The sequence below is a fragment of the Lynx canadensis genome, chromosome D2 (genome assembly GCF_007474595.2).
Source record: "Lynx canadensis isolate LIC74 chromosome D2, mLynCan4.pri.v2, whole genome shotgun sequence".
Classification (NCBI taxonomy): domain Eukaryota; kingdom Metazoa; phylum Chordata; class Mammalia; order Carnivora; family Felidae; genus Lynx; species Lynx canadensis.
Genome location: NC_044313.2, coordinates 40,962,897 through 40,984,325, shown reverse-complemented (window position 1 = coordinate 40,984,325; position 21,429 = coordinate 40,962,897). Strand labels below are relative to the sequence as shown.

General features: G+C 41.8%; 1 protein-coding gene across 8 annotated transcripts in view; it reads left to right on the top strand.

Moving 5' to 3' along the window:
• WDFY4 (WDFY family member 4) overlaps window positions 1-21,429 on the top strand; it is a 295,461-nt gene that overhangs the window by 60,972 nt on the left and 213,060 nt on the right. For all 8 annotated transcript variants that reach the window (XM_030335435.1, XM_030335436.1, XM_030335430.1 and 5 more), the window contains one exon: window positions 18,926-19,019. In XM_030335435.1, coding sequence (XP_030191295.1) covers window positions 18,926-19,019 — 94 coding nt within the window. The remainder of the gene's footprint in view (window positions 1-18,925; window positions 19,020-21,429) is intronic.

Sequence of the window (21,429 nt, the reverse complement as noted above, 5' to 3'; positions counted from 1 at the left end):
GTCTAGAAGGGCCACTCTCTACAACTGGGACCAGAGACGTGCCTCTTCAAAAGCAGGAGCACTTCAAAAGCAGCCAGCTCTGTTGGCTGTCAGAGGGTTTGGTTCCTGCCTTAGCATTTGACCTCTTGTAGCTCCTGCGGGGCCTCACAGGCTGACTTTTGTTCACTATGTCGACAAAAGGAACCATCTCGATGACTTGTAATTTGAACTTAAGTTGTGGCAGGAATGCACGCCGATAAGGGGACGTGTTTCGGTGGGAAAGCAGTGTGCACCAGGCAAAGATAAGGTTGCAGTGGACGTTCCGCAGACCAGAGCCCTCAACAGTCCTTTGTCCTCCTCTGCTGCTGTTCATCTGGGATAGGATCTCATAATTAGCAAATATCGCGAGGTTCAAAACCCAGCAAGATTTTACTTTCTGGATGCATATGTGATAAGCTCAATTCAAAAGACCCAGCGAGGGTGTCTGGCAAACTGTAAAATTAAATTATGTGAATGCTTTGCCTTTTTCACAGTAGCTCAAACACTGCTATATGCCCAAACCTCTAGGGTAGTCTAGGGTTTGCTGGAATCAGAAGTTCTGTAGGCCAGGCTGCATTAAGGCCTGACTTTTTGCGGCTCTCTCTGAGGCTGGAGGCCCTGGGATGGAGGTGTTTTGGAGGGTGTCCCTCTGCTGCCGGTCCCCCCTCAGACCTCCTTGACATCAGCATCCCACCTTCCAAACATCAATGCCTGCGGGCAGTCTTGGATCTGGGTCTTAGGTGGTCACGGAGAGTGGCCTGGCTCTTTCCCTGGTGACTCCCCTGAGCGGTCGCCTCCCAAGGGCCTCTGGCTCTGTTACATCTGCCATTCAGGCTGGGTTTGCTTTTCCATGCTCCTCTGGATGGCCGTGGATTGAGAGTGTATGTGCATGGCGTGTGTGTGTGTGTGTGTGTGCGTGCAGACATGTGTGTTGGTTGTACATCTCAGGTGTGAGAACCCAGCTGGGCAGGAGGCACCCACCCAAAAAAGCTTGACCTTCCTCCTATGGAGCTGTGGCTTCGCAGGGAGCTTTCTCTTAAACGGCGGGGGTCCGCCGCGACCCCTGTCTGAGGTTTCGATTTCCACCGTTTCGTTTCTGGCAGCCAGCCATGGTCTAGAAGCAGGTGACCCTCCTCCTGATCATTCCTCAGAAGGCTGATAGTAGCCTAAGGCAGAGTCACATGCCTGCATCCTTCACATTCCTTCTTCTCACCTCTGGGTATTTTACTGTCTCACGTCCCCACAAGCAGGGGGAGCACTGTACAAGAAGCTATTTTGAGAGAGAGCCCACATTCACATAACTTTCATCATGGCATATTGTTAATAATTTTTCTATTTGCTTTTAGGTGCTATTAACCTCTTGCTGGGCCTAATTTATAAATTAAACATGATCATAAGTCGGTATGCATAGGAAAAAAGCAGCATATTCGGGATTTGGTCCTCTTTGTGGTTTTTGGCCCTCCCCCACCCCCCCAAGGGAGGACTCCTGTTTCTTGTGGTGGCTTTTGGGATTGGGAGGGCTCAGACTGTTAAGGCTGCCATGCAGCCTGGTGCAGAGTCGGTCTTCCCCTGCCACAGGATGGCTGCCCAAGTGTGTCCCTAACACTGTCCCAGGGGCCGGGGTCTTGTGGCTCCTTTGGAAGCCTGCTCCTGTCTACCCCTCTCTGGCTCCCTTCGTGGTAGACCATCTAGTCCAGAGAACTCGAGTCCAGAATTTCAGTAAGCACTCAGGGAGTGCCAGCATGGGGCCAGGCCCTGGTGAAGACTTGGAGGAAGGGGGCAAATGACGCCTGCCCCAGCCCTACAACCGCATGTGGGAGAATCAGAAGTGTGAGGGGATCATTACACCTGTGTGGTCGGTGTTATACAGGGACAGCCCCAGAAATTAAGGGGGAAATGGAGCAGTGCACCTAACACAGTCTGGGAGAGGTGGGCTCCGTGGGGCCTTCCTGGATGAAAGGATCTCTGAGCTAAGCTGTGATGAGAGAGACAGGTGCCTGGACCGGGAGGGGTTGGAGAAGGCATTCCAAGGCCTGACGGAGAGACCCAGAATCAGCCATGCTGAGTGAGGAAAGCTCCAGGCCTTGGCAGGGACCGCAGAGACTCGGAGCCACACACTCGAGTGGAGTCCTGCGACCTTAGCTTGGAAGGGGGTCCGGGCATGACTGGCACAAGGGTGGGCATGAGGGGGTGTTATTCTGTGGGAGCAGGCAGGCATGTTGCAGAGGCTACTCTGGTGTGTGTGTGTGTGTGTGTGTGTGTGTGGTCGGGGGGCGGGGGGCAGAGAGTTGGGTAGAAATGAGAAAGAGGAGGGGCAGGAACACAGGAGATGTGGGTCTCTCCCCTCACGGATGGCGATGGTTGGAGCCCAGACAGCGGGCTGCTGGCAGGAGAACCTTCTGAGACCTCTGTAGGACATAATGTCAAGGCCTTGGTAACCAATCATGAGCGTGCAGGAGGAGGGGCTGGCCCAGGTCCTGACAGGGAAGCCCTGGTGAAGATCTGGTTTGGGAGAGGGTGGTGGCTGTCTGGAGTGGCCTGTGCGGACTGCCACAACGCGATCGTATTACCTTTAATTTTCTAATTAATCGCTCAGGAATCCACCAGCTGTAGTAAGAAGAGACAGAGTATCTTAACCCCGCCCTGAGAATCTGGATATAGTCCAGACGAGGGGTAGTCTGACTTCCACAACTAAGCAGGAAAAATACCCGGATCTGAGCACCATCTCCTGTGGTGTGGGCTGCGGTCTTGGGGTTGGGGGGTGAGGGGGAACGGGGATAGCCAAGCTTGGGCATTGTGTGATGTGGCACGTCCTCACTGGTTCAGATCCCCCCAAAGGCCTCTAGGGTTTTTCAACTGAAATGACATCACTCTTTGTAAAATTTGACCAAACATCCCTCTTTCCCTGTCCTCGCCTCTGGGCTTTGAGAGATACGGATAATCATGTATTCTTGGATTATAACTTTCAGTTACATGCACAGGTCTTTTGTAAGATACAAGCCATCCTGGAACACCACGGGGTACCAGTGTCTGCCCTCCCTGGGATTCAAAACCCCACTTCCCATTCCTGCTCTTGGGATCCATACCTCAGAGCAATGCTTCTCATAGTGTGGCCCCTATAGCCTACCTTCCCTCATCAGAATCAGTTGTGAACATGCTAAGATACAGTCTCATCAACCAGATTTCCTGAATCACAGTCGCTGGGTTGGGAGTGTAGGGATTTTTAAAAAATCTCTTCTTGTTATTTTTAAGCACATTACACTTTGAGAACATCTTCCCCAGGTGCTAGGCATCTTTTCCTTAAAAACATTTGTTAAACATCTAACTTTTTTTATTAAGGTAAATTCACATAACATGAAATTCATAATTGTATTTTATATATTTTTTAAGTTTATTTATTTATTTTGAGAGAGGGAGGGGTAGAGAATGCACAAGCAGGGGAGGCACAGAGAGAAGGAGAGACAGAATCCCAAGCACCACTGCTCGCCATCAGTGTGGAGCCTGATGGGGGTTTTGAACTCATGAACTGTGAGATCATGACCTGAGCCAAGATCGAGAGTCAGATGCTTAACTGACTGAACCACCCAGGTGCCCCAAAACAACAATTTTAAAGCAGACAACTCAGTGGCATTTAGAATCTTCATGATGTGCAAACACTACCTCTATCTAGTTCCAAAATATTTTCATTCCTCTAAAAGGAAAACCCTGTATACGCTCCCATTCCTTCAGCCAACCACTGTGCCACAGCCAGGTTTTCTGTCTCTTTGGATTTACTAATTTGGATATTTCATATAAATAGAATCACACAACTGGTAGCCTTTTCTGTCTGGCTTCCTTCACTTAACATGTTTTCAAGGTTCATCCCCGTTGTAACATATATCTGTACTTTATTACTTTATTATGGGTGAATATCATCCCACTGTATGTATACACCACAATTTGTTTTTCCATTCATCTGCTGATGGACATTTGGCTTGTTTTCACCTTTTAGCTATTATAAATAGTGCTGCTGTGAACATACACAGACATATATTTATTTGAGTCTTTGTAGTTGTTTTGTGTAAATACGTAGGAGTGGAATTGCTGGATCAAAGGATAATTCTAGGATTAATTTTTTGAGGAACCACCAAACACTCTTCCATGGTAGCTGAACAAAATTTATAAATTCTAACCAGAAATCTACGAAGTTTCCCATTTCTCCAGGTGTTTACCGGTACTTATCCTCCATTAAAAAAATTGACAGCCATCCTCGTGAGTGTGGAGTAAGTGGCTCACTGCGGTTTTGATTTGCACTTCTCTGTTGGCTAAATGATGAACATCTTCCTGTGCTTGCTGGCCATTTGTGAATTTTCTTTGGAGAAATATCTGTTCAAGTCCTTTGCTCATTTTGAAATTGGATTGTTTCTCTTTTTGTTGTTTAGTTGTATAAGTTCTTTGTATATTATGGATAATAGACCCTTATCAGTTTTATGATTTGCAAATATTCTCTCCCATTCTGTAGATTGCTCTCTTCATAATGTCCTCTGATGCACAAAAGCTTTTAATTTTGATGACATCTATGTGATCTCTTTTTTCTTTTGTTGCTTATGATTCTGGTGTTACATGTAAGAATCCATTGCCAAAATCAAAGATATGAAGATTTACCTCTGTGTTTTCCCCTAAAAGTTTTATAATTTTGGCTCTTGTGTTTAGGTCATTGATCCATTATATGATGTGAGGCCAGAGTTCATCTTCATTCTTTTGCATGTGGCTATCCGTTTCTCTCAGGACCATGTGTTGAAGATTCTATTCTTTCTCCATTGAATGGTCCTAGCATCCTTGTTGAAGACTCAATCTTATTCCACTGGACTATGTGTCAAGCTTGTACCACACTGTTTTGATTACTGTAGCATTATGGTAAGTTTTGAACTCAGGACATGTGAGCAGTCCAACTTTGTTCTTTTTAAATATCGTTGTGACTATTTAGAGTTCCTTGCAATTCCATATGAATTTGAGGACCAGCTTTTACCACTGAGTATGTTAGCTGCAGGCTTTTCATAAATGCCCTTTATCATGTTGAGGAAGTCTTTATTGATTCTTGGTTTTCTGAGTGTTTTTTATCATGAAAGGGTGTTGGATATTGTCAAATGCTTTTCTACATCAACTGAGGCAATCATTTGTTTTTCTTCCCCTTTGTCTGCTAATGTGGTGCGTTACATTGACTGATTTTCTCATATTGAATCACTCACAGCCTGCATTCCTGGGATAATCTCCACTTGATCATAGTGTACAATCCTTTAAATATGCTGTTGGAGTTGGTTTGCTAGTGTGTTGTTGGCAGTTTTTCCATATATATTCGTTAGGGATCTTGTCTGTAGTTTTTTGTTTGTTTGTTTCTTTGTGTAGCTTTGGTATCAAGGTAATAATATAGGCTTCCTTGCTGTTCCCTGAACATACCGGACATACTCCCAACTTAAGGGTTTTTGCTGGCTGTTCCCTTTGCTTGAAACGCTTTTCCTCAGGATATCTGCATCCCATCTTTCAAGTCTGCCCAGTTGTCACCTTCTCAAGGAGGCCAACTCTGCCACCCAAATTAAAATTGCAAATTGCTTCCTTCCTCCACCCCAGCACTCTTCATGTTTTCTCCCAATGGCACTTATCTTCCTTCATAATGTATAATTTACTTATTCATGCTAATACATTAACATATTATACTCCATTGTAATAATGCAGTATGTATTGTATAATAATAATAACTTTTATTATTTATAATTTACATATTTATTATGTTTATTATCTACACTACTCCCCTCACACCTGGGTGTGGGCTTTAGTTTAGTTTATTTATAGATGTATCCAGAGTGCTTGAATAGCGCCTGGCAAATAGTTAGGTCAATAAATATTTGTTCCATTGAATTGAATAAATTAACACCAAGGCGAGATGTACTCCTGGCAACTTAGCCATTCTTTTTAGGCTGATGGTGCCAAGGACGATGTGGCCACAGGTTATGAGAGTAGCGTTCTGGCCAAAATGTTTGAAAATCAGGTGTTTGTGGGGCGACTGGGTGGCCCAGTCAGTTAAGCATATGACTTCAGCTCAGGTCACGATCTCACAGTTCATGGGTTCAAGCCCCGTGTTGGGCTCTGTGCTAACAGCTCAGAGCCTGGAGCCTGCTTCAGGGTCTGTGTCTCCCTCTCTCTCTGCACCTCCCCCACTCGAGTGCTGTCTGTCTGTCTCTCTCTCTCTCAAAAATAAATAAATATTAAAAAAAATTAAAAAAAAGGAAAATCAGGTGTTTGTAATTTGGGATTAGATTTGTGGGTTTTCGTGCATTTGTTTTTATTTTTCTTATTAAGTTTTGAATTTACATATAGTAAAAGTCCCTTTTTTTCTGTGAACTTCTATGGGTTTTAATTCACTTAATTTAGAGCCATGTGACCACCCCCACAATTGGGATACAGAACAGTCCCATCACCTCAAATAGTTCCTGAATGTTGCTCCTTGATAGTGAACCCCTAACCCCTGGTAACTACTGATGTATCCCTATAGTTTTGTCTTTTTCATTAAACCATATAAATGTGGGTATACAATGTGTACTCTTTGGAGGCTAGTCTTTTGCATTCAGCATAAGGCCTCTGATGTCCATCCAATTTGTTGTGTGAATTGTTCATGCATTTTGATTGCTGAGTAGTACTCCATTGTATGGCTGCAAGGATTTTCTCCCAGTCTGTAGCTTGTCTTTTCATTGTTAAAGTGACTTTTACAGATTGAAAATCTTTTATTTTTATGCAGCACAATTTATTAATGTTTTTATTTTATTGGGATTTTGGTATTGTATCTAAGAAATCTTTGCCAAGCTCAAGGCCACAAAGATTTTCTACTATGTTTTCTTTTAAAAGTTTTATAGGTTTATGATCCATTTTGAGTTTCTTTTACTGCACGGTGTGAAGTTTAATTTGAGATTTACTATTTTTGTTTGCATTTGGATATCTAATTCCTTCTGTGCCATTTGTTGAAAATATTATCCATTTCCATTGAATTATCTTTGTCCCTTTGTGAAAAATCAATTGGCCATATTTATGTAAGTCTTTTTCTGGACTCTCTTCTGTTCCATTGATCTGTGTGTCTAGCCCTTCACTAATACTGTCTTGATCACTGTAGCTGTGTAATAAGTCATAACACCAGCTAATGTGAGTTCTCCAAATGTATTCTTCCTTTTCAAAATTGCTTCAATTATTTTAGTTCCTTTGCTTCTGGCTATCCTAGTATATGTAAATATAATGATCAGCCTGCCTATATCTACAAAACTGTTGGGATCTTCATTGGAATTACATTAAATCTAAGATGAATTTGGAGAGAATTGAGACAAATATATTAGATCTTCCAATCCACAGACATACTATGTTTTTCCTTTTATATAAGTCTACGATTCCTTCCTTCCTTCCTTCCTTCCTTCCTTCCTTCCTTCCTTCCTTCCTTCCTTCCTTCCTTCCTTCCTTCCTTCTTAATAAATTCTATGGTAACTAGCATACAGAACCAGCACACTTTATTATTTTTTATTTTATGAATAGAATTTATTGTCAAATAGGCTTACATACAACACCCAGTGCTCATCCCAACAAGTGCCCTCTTCAATGCCCATCACCTCTTTTCCCCTCTCCCCCCCTCCCCATCCACGCTCAGTATGTTCTCTGTACTTAAGAGTCTCTTGTGGTTTGCCTCCATCCCTCTCTGTTTGTAACTATTTTTTTCCCCGTCTCTTCCACCATGGTCTTCTGTTAAACTTCTCAAGATCCACATATGAGTGAAAACATATGTTATCTGTCTTTCTCTGACTGACTTATTTCACTCAGCATAATACCTTCCAGTTCCATTCATGTTGTGGCAAATGGCATGATTTCATTTTTTCTCATTGCCAAGTAGTATTCCATTGTGTATATAAATCACATCTTCTTTATCCACTCATCAGTTGATGGACATTTAGGCTCTTTGATGACTTGGCTATTGTTAAAAGTGCTGCTATAAACATTGGGGTACACGTGCCCCTATGCATCAGTACTCCTGTATCCCTTGGGTAAATTCCTAGTAATGTTATTGCTGGGTCGTAGGGTAGTTCTATTTTTAACTTTTTGAGGAACCTCCACACTGTTTTCCAGAGTGGCTGCACCAGTTTGCATTCCCACCAACAGTGCTAGAGGGTTCCTGTTTCTCCACATCCTCACTAGCATCTGTAGTTTCCTGATTTGTTCATTTTAGCCACTCTGACCGATGCGAGGTGATATCTCAGTGTGGCTTTGATTTGTATTTCCCTGATGAGGAGTGACCTTGAGCATCTTTTCATGAGCCTGTTGGCCATCTGGATGTCTTCTTTGCAAAAGTGTCTATTTGTGTCTTCTGCCCATTTCTTCACTGGATTATTTGTTTTTCAGGTGTAGAGTGTGGTAAGTTCCTTATAGATTTTGGATACTAGCCCTTTATCCAATATGTCATTTGCAAATATCTTTTCCCAATGTGTCGGTTGCCTTTTAGTTTTGTTGAATGTTTCCTTTGCAGTGCAGGAACTTTTTATCTTGATGAGGTCCCAATAGTTCATTTTTGCTTTTAATTCCCTTGCCTTTGGAGATGTGTCGAGTAAGAAATTGCTGCGGCTGAGGTCAAACAGGTTTTTTCCTGCTTTCTCTTCTAGGGTTTTGGTGGTTTCCTGTCTCGCATTCAGGTCCTTCATCCATTTAGAGTTTATTTTTGTGAATGGTGTAAGTGGTCTAGTTTCATTCTTTTGCATGTTGCTGTCCAGTTCTCCCAGCACCATTTGCTAAAGAGACTGTCTTTTTTACATTGGATACTCTGTCCTGCTTTGTCAAAGATTAGTTGGCCATACATCTGTGGGTCCAATTCTGGATTCTCTATTCTATTTCATGGTCTATGTGTCTGTTTTTGTGCCAATACCATACTGTCTTGATGATAACAGCTTTGTAGTAGAGACTAAAGTCTGGGATTATGATGCCTCCCTCTTTGGTTTTCTTCTTCAATATCACTTTGGCTATTCGGGGTCTTTTGTGGTTCCATACAAATTTTAGGATTGCTTGTTCTAGCTTCAAGAAGAATGCTGGTGCAATTTTGATTGGGATTGCATTGAATGTGTAGATTGCTTTGGGTGGTATTGACATTTTAACAATATTTATTTTTCCAGTCCATGAGCATGCAATGTTTTTCCATTTCTTTGTGTCCTTTTCAATTTCCTTCATAAGCTTTCTATAGTTTTCAGCATATAGGTCTTTAACATCTTTGGTTAGGTTTATTCCTAGGTACTTTATGGTTCTTGGTGCAATTGTAAATGGGATCAATTTCTTTATTCCTCTTTCTGTTACTTCATTATTGGTGTATAAAAATGCAACTGATTTCTGTACATTGATTTTGTACTGTGCGACTTTGCTGAATTCATATATCAGTTCTAGCAGTCTTTCAGTGGAGTCTTTCAGGTTTTCCATGTAGAGTATCATGTCATCTGAGAAAAGTGAAAGTTTGACTTCTTCTTTGCCAGTTTTGATGCCTTGTATTTTATCTTGTTGTCTGATTGCTGATGCTAGGACTTCCAACACTATGTTAAACAACAGCGGTGAGAGTGGACATCCTTGTTGTGTTCCTGAAAGCTGAGAGCTGAGAGCTTTCCCCCCATTGAGGATGATATCAGCTGTGGGCTTTTCATATGTGGCTTTTATGATGTTTAAGTATGTTCCTTCTATTCTGACTTTCTTGAGGGTTTTTATTAAGAAACGATGTTGTATTTTATCAAATGCTCTTTCTGCATCTATTGACAGAATCATATGGTTCTTATCCTTTCTTTTATTAATGTGATATATCACACTGATTGATTTGTGAATATTGAACCAGCTCTGCAGCCCAGGAATGAATCCCACTTGATCCTAGTGAATAATTCTTTTTATATGATGTTGAATTTGATATGCTAGTATCTTGTTGAGAATTTTTGCATCCATGTTCATCATGGATATTGGCCTGTAGTTCTCCTTTTTTGTAGTTCTCTGTCTGGTTTGGGAATCAAGGTAATGTTGGCTTCATAGAATGCGTCTGGAAGTTTTCCTTCAATTTCTATTTTTTGGAACAGCTTGAGAAGGATAATTATTAACTCTGCTGTAAATGTCTGATAGAATTCCCCAGGGAAGCCATCTGGTCCAGGACTCTTATCTGTTGGGAGATTTTTGATAACTGATTCAATTTCTTCACTACTTATGGGTCTGTTCAAATTTTCTATTTCTTCCTGTTAGAGTTTTGGAAGTGTGTGGGTGTCCAGGAATTTGTCCATTTCTTCCAGGTTGTCCTGTTTGTTGGCATAGTTTTTTTATAGTATTCTTTGATAGTTGCTTGAATTTCTGAGGGATTGGTTGTGACAAATCCATTTTCATTCGTGATTATATCTATTTGGGTCCTCTCTCTTTTCTTTTTGAGATGTCTGGCCAGGGTTTATCAATTTTGTTTATTTTTTCAAAAAACCAACTCAATTTCATTGATCTGTTTTACTATTTCTTTTTTTTTTTATTCTGTATTTTTTATTTCTGCTCTGATCTTTATTATTTTTCTTCTTCTGCTGGGTTTGGGGTTTCTTTGTTGTTCTGTTTCTAGTTCCTGTAGAACTTTAGGTGTACTGTTAGATTTTGTATTTGGGATTTTTCTTATTTCTTGAGATAGGCCTGGATTGCGATGTATTTTCCTCTTAGGACTGCCTTTGCTGCATCCCAAAGGGTTTGGATTGTTGTATTTTCATTTTCATTTGTTTCCATATATTTTTAAATTTCTTCTTTAATTGCCTGGTTGACCCATTCTTTCTATAGTAGGATGTTCTTTAACCTGCATGCATTTGGAGGTTTTCCAGACTTTTTCCTGTGATTGATTTCAAGTTTCATAGCATTGTGATCTGAAAGTGTGCATGGTATGATCTCAATTCTTTTATATTTATTGAGGACTGTTTTGTGACCCAGTACGTGACCTATCTTGGAGAATGTCCCATGTGCACTCGAGAAGAATGTGTATTCTGCTGCTTTAGGATGCAAAGTTCTAAATATATCTCTCAAGTCCATCTGGTCCAGTGTATGATTCAAGGCCATTGTTTGTTTATTGATTTTCTGCCTAGATGATCTATCCATTGTTGTAAGTGGAGTATTAAAGTCCCCTGCAATTACCACATTCTTACCAATAAGGTTGCTTATGTTTGTGATTAATTGTTTTATATATTTGGGTGCTCCCATATATAAATGCATAAACATTTATAATTGTTAGCTCTTCCTGACGGATAGACCCCATAATTATTATATAATGTCCTTCTTCATCTCTTGTTACAGTCTTTATAAAATCTAGTTTGTCTGATGTAAGTATGGCTACTCCAGCTTTCTTTTGAATCCCAGTGGCATGATAGCTGGTTCTCCACCCCTCACTTTCAATCTTAAGGCGTCCTCAGGTCTAAAATGGGTCTCTTGTAGACAGAAAATAGATGGGTCTTGTTTGTTTGTTTTTTTATCCATTCTGATACCCTACGTCTTCTGATTGGAGCATTTAGTCCCTTTACATTCAGTGTTATTATTGAAAGATATGGGTTTAGACTCGTTGTGCTATCTGTAGATATTTGCTTCTAGTGATGTCTCTTGCCTTTGTGGTCTTTGCAACACTCACAGAGTTCCCCTTAGGATCTCTTGTAGGACTGGTTTAGCGGTAATGAATTCCTTCAGGTTTTGTTTGTTTGGGAAAACTTTTATCTCTCCTTCTATTCTGAGTGACAGGATTGCTGGATAAAGGGTTCTTGGCTGCATATTTTTCGTATTCATCACATTGAAAATTCCCTGCCACTCCCTTCTGGCCTGCCAAGTTTCAGTATATAGATCTGCTATGACTTTTATGTGTCTACCGTTGTAGGTTAAGGCCTGTTTATCCCTAGCTGCTTTCAGAATTCTCTCTTTATCTTTGTATTTTGCCAGTTTCACTATGATATGTCGGGCAGAAGATTGATTCAAGTTACATCTGAAGGGAGTTCTCTGTGCCTTCTGGATTTCAATGTCTGTTTCCTTCCCCAGATTGGGGAAATTCTCAGCTATGATTTGTTCAAGCACACCTTCAGTCCCTTTTTCTCTCTCTTCTTCTTCTGGAACTCCTATGATACAGATATTGTTTAGTTTCATTGAATCACTTAGTTCTATAATTCTCCCCTCATGATCCAGAATTTTTTTTATCTCTTTTTCTCTGCTTCATATTTTTCCATAATTTTATCTTCTGTTTCACCTATTCTCCCCCACTGCCTCTCAGTTCTCACTGTCACCTCCTCTAGTTTATTTTGCACCTCATTTACAGCATTTTTAAATTAATCATGATTATTTTTTAGTTCCTTGATCTCTGCAGCAATAGATTCTCTATTGTCTTCTACGCTTTTTTTCAAGTCCAGCGATTAATCTTATGACTATTATTCTAAATTCTTGTTCAGTTATATTGTTTGTATCTGTTTTGAGCAATTCTTTAGCTGTCATTTCTTCCTGGAATTCTTTTGAGGAAAATTCTTCCGTTTCATCATTTTGGCTAGCTTTCTGTCCCTTATGTGTTTTAAAAGCTTGTTATGTGCCCTGCACCTGCGAGCACTACTATATTAAAGAGGGGTCATACACGGTCCAGGGCCTGGCCCTTCCGGAAGTATTTTTTGGAGAGTGTTACTTGCTCTCTGTTGTTGTGACATTCGTTACTTTATCTCCCTACTCGTAGTGATGTTTTGAACCCTCCACTAAGTGTGCTTTGATTTGTTTGTTGAAGTAGCCCTGTAAAGGAAAACAAACAAACAGAAAACAAAAACACACAACCCCACAAACAAACAAACCTCAAAAACACAAAACCAGAGACCCCAGCTACAAGTAAACAACAGGGTGGAGGCGATGCTGATGGAAGAGGCCTTATCCCATACAAAGAAAGAAATGACAGGGGTGGGGAAAAAGAAAAAAATGAAACTTGATCAGACAGAGAAACTATACGGCTTAATCCAGAGAGAGAGAAAGGAGAATAAAGAAGGAGGTGTGAAACGTGGATCAAGAGAATGGATTAGATATGTCTGCTTAAACAGACCAAAGACCAGAGTAACGAGACTAGAGGAAGGGAGAGATAAGAAGGAGAAAAGGAAGACTATATCTATATAATAAGAACTGTCCAAGAATTAGACCAGGCAATGCAGCAGCGCTGGTCTGGAGGAGGGGCCTTCCGGTTCCTCAGCACCTATTCCGCTCCAGTAGATACACAGTTCCCAGACGCGGATGGGCGTGGCTTGGCATAGGCGGCCCCGCCTCCACTGTGGGCCCTGCGGTCTGATCCCTGAAGCCCCACCTTGTTGGTGATGGGGAGAAAAATGGCGATACCCCAGTCTCTCTTCCACCGACGGATATCCCAAACCACACTGATCCAGCCGTCCTCACTGTACTGCGGGTGCAAACGAGGTGGTTTGTCTTGCCCACTCCAGTGCCTGGTGCTTGGCTGGGGTTCAAACTCCCTCCTCCGGCAGATACTGGGGAAATGCTGCTCTGCACCGCCTGATATATGGTCCCCTGCTGGCAGGCGCAAGCAGGCTTTGTCCTGTCCCACAGCTCTCCAGGGAGGGGATCGCTTTCTCCTACTGGGGACTGCACCCCTGACCTAGCCACTGAACCCGGGGCTGGCTCCTCTCCTCCCCAGGTGCGCAATCCCAGCAGCCAACTCCAATCCGGAGAAAGCCCCAGGAGTTAGAGATTGGATCTTTCTCCATCCAGGTCCAAGGTTTTTCTCTTGTCCAGATACAGTCCTGTGCTTCCCCATCTGCTCTTTCTCTTTCCTTTCTCTCCGCAGAAAGGGATCCCTCACCTCCGTTCGTTTTCTCTCTCCCAGCTCGCAATCACGCACCTAAGGCCCCTCAGATTGTCCCAGTGGGTCCCTGGAAGCGACTGTCTCTTTGTCTCCTGGAATCTCAGAGTTCAAAGTTCGTTAACTTTAACACTGCTTTGTTTGAGAGAGGAGGGAACTTTGGATCCTCCTACTTCTCCACCATGTTGGCCCCTCCTTTTCCAATACTTCATGTTTTGAATATGACTTTATGGGGCAAATTCAGAAAGTTCATCTAAATTTGGTTATTTGTACTTATAAAATTAGAACCTTCCTGGTGCTTTTTGGCCACTGTGGTCCAAATTTATGAGGTTTTTGGAGTGACAGTGGGATTCATGGGGTCTGGAGCCGATGGCCAAGAAAGAATTCTTGAAGTCGTCTTTGGTGCAAAAAGGTGATTTTATTAAAGCATGGGGACAGGACCTGTGGGCAGAAAGAGCTCCCCAGCACACTTAAAAAAAAAGAGTTATACCTAAGTATTTATTCGTTTTTTGAGCTTTATTTTAAGTGACATTTTTAACGTTTTGTTTTCCAGTTGTTTAATTCTAGTATATAGGAATATGATTAATTTTAACATGTAATTGTGAACCCTGAGACTTTGTTAAATTCACTTATTAGTTCTGAGAGTTTTTTTTTTTTTTTTTAATACATTGCTTAGGATTTTCTGTGTAGACAATCATATTGTCTGGGAATAGTGAGGTTTTATGTCTTCCTTTCCAATCTGTTGTTCCAAACATGGTACTGAATAGGACCAGTGACAGCGGACATCCTTGATTTGTTCTTAGTCTTGGGGAGAAAGTGTTCAGTCAATCTTTTGCCATCAAATATTATATCAGCTCTGGGTTTCTTCTTCCTTTTAGGTGTCCAGTATCAGGTTATGGATACTTCCTTCTATTTCTAGTTTACTGATAACTTTTTTCATGAACAAATGTCAAATTTCTCAAATGCTTTTTTCTGTGTATGATCATGTTATTTTATTTTAAAATTTATTTATTTATTTACTTATTTATTTTCTGAGAGAGTGAGAGAGAGAAAGGGGAGGGGGGATGTGGAGAGAGAATCTTAAGCAGGCTCCACTCCCAGCATGGAGTCTGATGTAGGGCTCTAGCTCATGACCATGAGATCATGACCTGAGCTGAAGTCTGAAGCTTAACCAACTGAGCCACTCAGGCATCTAAGTTCAAAATATTTTAAAACTTTTCTTGAACCTTTGTCTTTAACCCATGAGCTATTTAGAACTATGTTGTTTACAGCATGAATGTGCTGAATACCACTGAACTGGTCACTTGAAAATGGTTAAGATAGTAAGTTTTATGTCATTTGTTTTTTTATCACAACTAATAAGAAATATGTTTAGTTCCCAAGTACATGGAAGATTTTCATTTATCTTTCTATTATTCATTTTTAATTTAATTCTGTCACGATCAGAGAACATACTTTGTATGATTATACTTATTTGATATGGTTTAAGGTTTATTTTATGACCTAGACTATGGTCTCTTTTGACAAAGTTTCCACAGAATGTGAAAAGAGGGTGTATTCTGAAGTTGTTGAGTGGGATGTTCCCTAAGTCAATCACATTGGTTGTTTATAGTGTTGTTCAGTTTTATACTTTTGATTGTTTTCTGTCTACTTTTCCTATCAATTACTGAAAGAAGAGTGTTGAAGTCTCCAGCTATAACTGAATTTGTCTGTTTGTCCTTCTACTTCTACTAGTTTTTCTTTATGAATTTTGATGCTCTGTTGTGAAATGCCTACACATTTTGGGTGCTGTGCTGCCTTTAATGATTGTGCAACATAACCTGTTCATTCCTGGTAATTTTCATTGCTCTGAAGCCTGTTTTTTTCCAGGATTAGTAGAGCCACACCAGCTTTCGTTTGATCAGTGTTAGCATGGTTTAAATTTTTTCTAGCCTTTTTCTTTTAATCTGTCTATATTATTATATTTCAAGTGTGTGGCATATAGTTTGGGTTTTTTTCCCCCATTCTGACAATATGTGTCTATTAATTGGGGTATGTGGACAATTTTTATTTCATGTAATTTTTGATATGGTTGGACTTAGGTCTACCATTTTGTTATTTGTTTTCTCCTTGTTCCCCTTTTTTGTTCCTCTGTTTCTCTTTCCCTAACTTTTTGTGGATTATTTGAATATATTATAGTATTCAGTTTAAATGTATCTGTAGTATTTTTTTACTATCTTTCTTTGTCTTCTTTCTTTAGTGCTTGTCTTAGGGATTACAATGCACAAACTTAACATCCTACTTAGAATTAATATTTTGCTACTTCAAATGGAATACAGAAAGTTTACCTCTATGCAGGTTCCTTTACTCTCTGCTATTTTTGTTGTAATATTCATAGTATTACATCTAGTAATATTTTTCTTTCAACCATCATACATATGTTAAGAACTTCAGAAAAAAATGTAGTCTATTTAAAAAAAATGTTCATTTATTTAGACAGAGAGAAAGAGAGAGAGTGAACACAAGAAGGGGCAGGGGTAGAGGGAGAGGGAAAGAGAATCCCAAGGAGGCACCACACTGTCAGCACAGACCCCAAAGTGGGGCTTGATCCCACAACCCTGGGATTATGGCCTGAGCCAAAATCAAGAGTAGGATGCTTAACTGACTGAGCTACCCAGGCGCCCTGAAAAAACATACCCTATTAAGGTTGTCCAATTATTTACCATTTCTCTTGGTCTTTCTTCATTCCTGAAATAGCATGTTTCTTTCTATTACTATTTCCCTCCCATCTGAAAAACTTCCAGTATTATTTTTTGAGAAAATCTCATGACAAGAAATTCTCTTTGTTTTCCTTCATCTGGGAACATATTTCTTTTGTCTTTATTTCTGAAAGATATTTTCCTGGATATGGAATTATGTGTATTTCTTTTCAACGCTTTACAATTATTGTTCCTTTAGTTTCTGATTTCTCATGAGAAAATCCACAGCCATTCAAATTGTTGTTCCCCTGTATATAGTGTGTTTTTTTTTTTTCCTCTGGCTGCTTTCAAGATTTTTTAAATTGTCTTTAGAGTTTAGTAGATTGACTGTGATGTTCCTGGGCACATATTGCTTTGTTGATTTTGTTAAGCTTCTTAAATCTTTAAGGGTATGTATTTCACCAGATTTAAAGAAACAACAGCTAAAACTTTCCTGAAAAATTTTTTTACACTACACTCGTTCTCCTATTCTTCTGGAACTCCTACCATAGGATGTTAGATCCTTCAGTATTATTACACATGAGTTTGAGGCTTTCTTATGTTGAAAAAAAAAACTTTTCTTTTTTTGTTGTTCACATTGGGCAATTTCTGTTGATCTATCTTTCAATTCATGGGCTCTTATCTGTTTCATCTTATTGTTTTATTGTTCTCATTTAGTGAGATTTTTAAATTCATTATTGTATTTTCAGCTCTTAAGTTTCCATTTGACTCTTTTTTTACTGCTTCAGTTTCTTTACTGAGACTTTCTAGCTTTTCATTCATTTCAATAGTATTCACCCTTATTCCTTACCAGTGTGGTTACTAACAGCTGATTTAAAGTTTTGTCTGATAATTCCAACATCTATGTCATCTCAAGCTTCTCATCATCTATTGATTATCTTTTTCTGTGTGAGATATTGAGATTTCTCTGACTTGTTCTATGCTAAGTAATTTCAGATTGTGTCTGGGACATTTCGAATGTTGTGAACTCTAGCTCCTGTTCATGTCTTCTGGAGAATGTTGATTATTTTGCTTTAGCAGGCAACCAACCAGGTTAGGTTCAGTCTGCAAGTTCTTACCTACCTTCTGTGGACAACGTTTCCAGTATTAGTTTGGTTTCACAGACTTGCCAGTGCGATTTGATCTATTCTCTATTTGCCCATGAAGTTGCCAGTATAGGGTGGTAGTTTCTCCTTGAGTTCAGTTCTCAAAGCCTTTGGAATGTGGTTTAGGGTCAGATCCGCACATGCACAGCTAGGTCAGAGTTGAGCCCAGAGGTTGATACATCATCTGATGTTCTTAAGTCTCCTCCTCGTCATCATCTCCCCAATACTTTATGGCTCTCAGGGGCCCCTTCCTTCTCCTCTGTCTAGGAATGTGAAGCTTTAGTTTCCCTGTCATTTCACATACTTCTCACCACTGCATCTGTTTCTGGGGCCAAGCAGGAAAGGAAAAAGAGAGACAACAGCAGTGGGGATTTGGCCTATATTCTTGGAACCATGGTTATTTTGGTTTGAGAGGATTGTCTTCTCCCAGGATTTCAGGCACCTGCCTGGCCACTGCTACTGCTGTGGGGTTGCCTGGAGGCTGGCTGAGAAAGAATGAAGAAATCTAGCAAAGAAAATCCCAGGGGTTCTCCTCCGTGTTCTATGATTTGCAGTGGCCTCCTTTCCTGCTCCTCAGACCAGAAACAGAGATCTTTTCTTGGTGCTCTGTCCTTGTCTGCACGTGGTGCCCATTTCAGTTTTCAGACTCCCTATGAGCCCATACCAAGGAATGCTGGAGGGAGAAGCCCCAGGAAATAAACTCAATGCCAGTTGCATGGTGCTTTGGGTTTGGTTTCCCTCTCTGCTACCATTTATGTTTCAGAGCCATCAGAGAGCTGCTCGTGTGTCCTATGTGAGTTTTGAGTTGCATTCGGTGGGTAGGACAGAGTAGAGCATGCTTACACCATCTTGAAGGGATCCAGAAGCCCTTGTATGTGTGTGTTCAACATAAAACGAGAGCGGCTCCATCTCCTACAATGCCTGGAAAGAAGGGGAAAGGACAGGCAGCTAACGTGGCGTTGAATATCAACTGTGAACCAGCCACAGCGCCCTGGTGCACAAAAGCATTATTTAACGTCTCTCTGAGGCAAGAGGTCCAGTTTGTGAGCTCCACTGTCTAGTTGGGGAAAATTCAGCTCAGACTAATTATTTCAAAGTCATATAGATAATTAGTGGTAGACTGAGGATGTGTATTATGGCCTGTCTTAGAAAAATTCAGAAAGGTTTGTGAAAAGCAAAAGACACTGGAAAACTCAAAACTGATACCCTGCTCCCCCTTCTCTCTGCAGGATGGATGAAGGGGATGCTGTGATCATACACCCCGGGGTCCTGTGCATCATGGTGAGACTGCTGCCTCGGTTGTACCATGAAGACCACCCCCAGGTACTTGTTGATGAACACACATCTTTGTCTTTTTCACATGACTGATCATTTAAGCTCCTTCCGGCCAGACTGTTTTCTTTTTTGCTTTTGCCCTCAGTGCCCTGCATTAGCAGAGCCACCCTTGCAAAGCACCTTCCGCAGGGGAGATTCAGTATGTCTGCGACCCTTGATTGAGTCCTGCCCCCCCTTCCAAGGCCATTTAAAACAGGTCATTTCTTCTGGCAAAGTGACCTTCTAAAAACAACAGCCAAACAAAAACCAGTTGAAATGATTCAACCTTCATGAGGCAAGCCCTGGATGCTAAGGATGGTGCTGGGCCTTGGGGGGCTCAGCAGTCCTTGCCTCCCATCCATTCATCCATCCTGTGGATATTGGCTGTGATCCTGGCTTGGCGCTCTGTGGAGGACATGCCAGGCCAACAAGATGGAGCCTGTCCGTGGATCCTGCATCCATCATGGGGACCAAGAAGTGGTACCAGTGCAGACAGGCTAAATAAATAAGCTCCCAAATAAATATACAATTACCAATTATGACAAGTGATAATGAGGGGAAAAACAGGATGCTGAGAAAGAATAATGGGAATGGAGATGGGGGAAGGCCTAATTCAATCTAATTTAGAGGAAGGGGTGGAGGTCAGGGAAGCCATCTCCTAGATGGTGACATTCAAGCCGAGCCCTGAAAGCTGAGTAACAATTAACCAGGCAGGAAGGAGTCTGCTGCAGGCGGCTGGAGTGGGAGCAAAGGGGGAGAGTGGGGAACATGCCAGATGTGACAGGCAGAGGAAGACTGGAGCCTTGTTTAAGTATGGAGTTCTGTCTCAAGGGCAGCAAGAAGCATCTCTCAAGTGAGTGGACGATGACTCTACCAGGTTTTTGTATCAGAAATATCTCTTTCGTTGTTGCGTGGGGAAGGGCCTGGGAATGGGGACAGAAGTTAGCGGGCCATGTCTTGCAGTTCCACATTGGCGGTGGCTCAGGTAGGGTGGTGTCTGGGTAAGTGTGAAGAGAGAGGAGACATCGAATCACAGAGCCCCGAGATGAATGGGTCCAGGGAGCGGGAAGAGGAAGTCAGAGGCAACCCTCAAGTTCCCGTCCTGGAAGAACGAAGGGCCCTATTGCAGAGTGAAAGGATGGAGCAATAGAACAAGACAATTCTTGAACATGTTCACTCCATTTGTATGATAAATACTTTAGAAATTCTGAGGAAGAAACTGGAAGGGTTGAGGAAGACCCGGAGGATGCACGCTTTGCTTAGCAGCAGATGGAAGGAAATGAGTGGAACGGAGCAACCAGGCGTGGTGCTGGACCCTTTCACGGCTTATTTGTCCTCACAGCAGTTTCAGCGGGAGTATTATTGTGTTTTAACCAGCAGGGAAACAGAGCCTCAGACAACGTAAAGCGCTTTGAAGGATTCCCCGTTGGTGGACTTGGTATTAAATGTGGTCCTACCTGGCGACAGGTCTCCTGGTCTGTTCCCTGCACAGTGGTGGCTTCCTTGGGAAGAATGAGGGGCGGCGGTTGCAGGCCCAGCTTTTCTTTGTCCAGGACTTAAAAAGGAAATTATATGTTCTAGGAAGAAGTGACAACTAGGGGCGTTATTAATCACAGCCTGAAAATGTCAATGACCTGGTAAAATACTGTAAGTCCTCTGAAGTCAGTGAGAGAAGTAGAGTCAGGAGCAAAAGCCTTGATGTGTAAGAAAGGGAACCGTTTTCACTAAGGCAATTCTGTAGTATTTGATACAGGCTTAAAAAAAAAAGAGTAGGGGGCTGGCCTGTTTCCATGGCTCTAGGTCCCTTTGTAACTGGAATCATTGTTCTCGTTCTTATTCCTTTTCTGGGAAGTGACAATGAAATGATTATCAAACCAATGAACAGAGACACATGTCATAGTGAAATGGAAGGCACTTTATATTTTTCAACACTTATGGAAAAGCAGCAGGCTGGGATAAGATGGGTCTGATTGTTTCTTTAGTTATCTATTGCTGTGTAACAAACTACTGCCAGGTTAACAAACCATGTCATTCCTTCTCATGGTACGTGTGGGGTAGGAATTTAGATGGGCACGGCAGGGACAGCTCCTCTCTGTGCCACATGGTAGTCGGTGGGATGGACCATTTAAGATGTCTTCTTTACTCATGCAACCCGTGCCTCGCAAAGCTGGTTCTGATGGCAGGGGTTTCCCGGGCTGGGTCACATGTCTGGGGCCTTGGTTTGAGCTGCTCATAAGATCCTGGGTTCTCGGGGCGCCTGGGTGGCGCAGTTGGTTAAGCGTCCGACTTCAGCCAGGTCACGATCTCGCGGTCCGTGAGTTCGAGCCCCGCGTCAGGCTCTGGGCTGATGGCTCAGAGCCTGGAGCCTGTTTCTGATTCTGTGTCTCCCTCTCTCTCTGCCCCTCCCCCCGTTCATGCT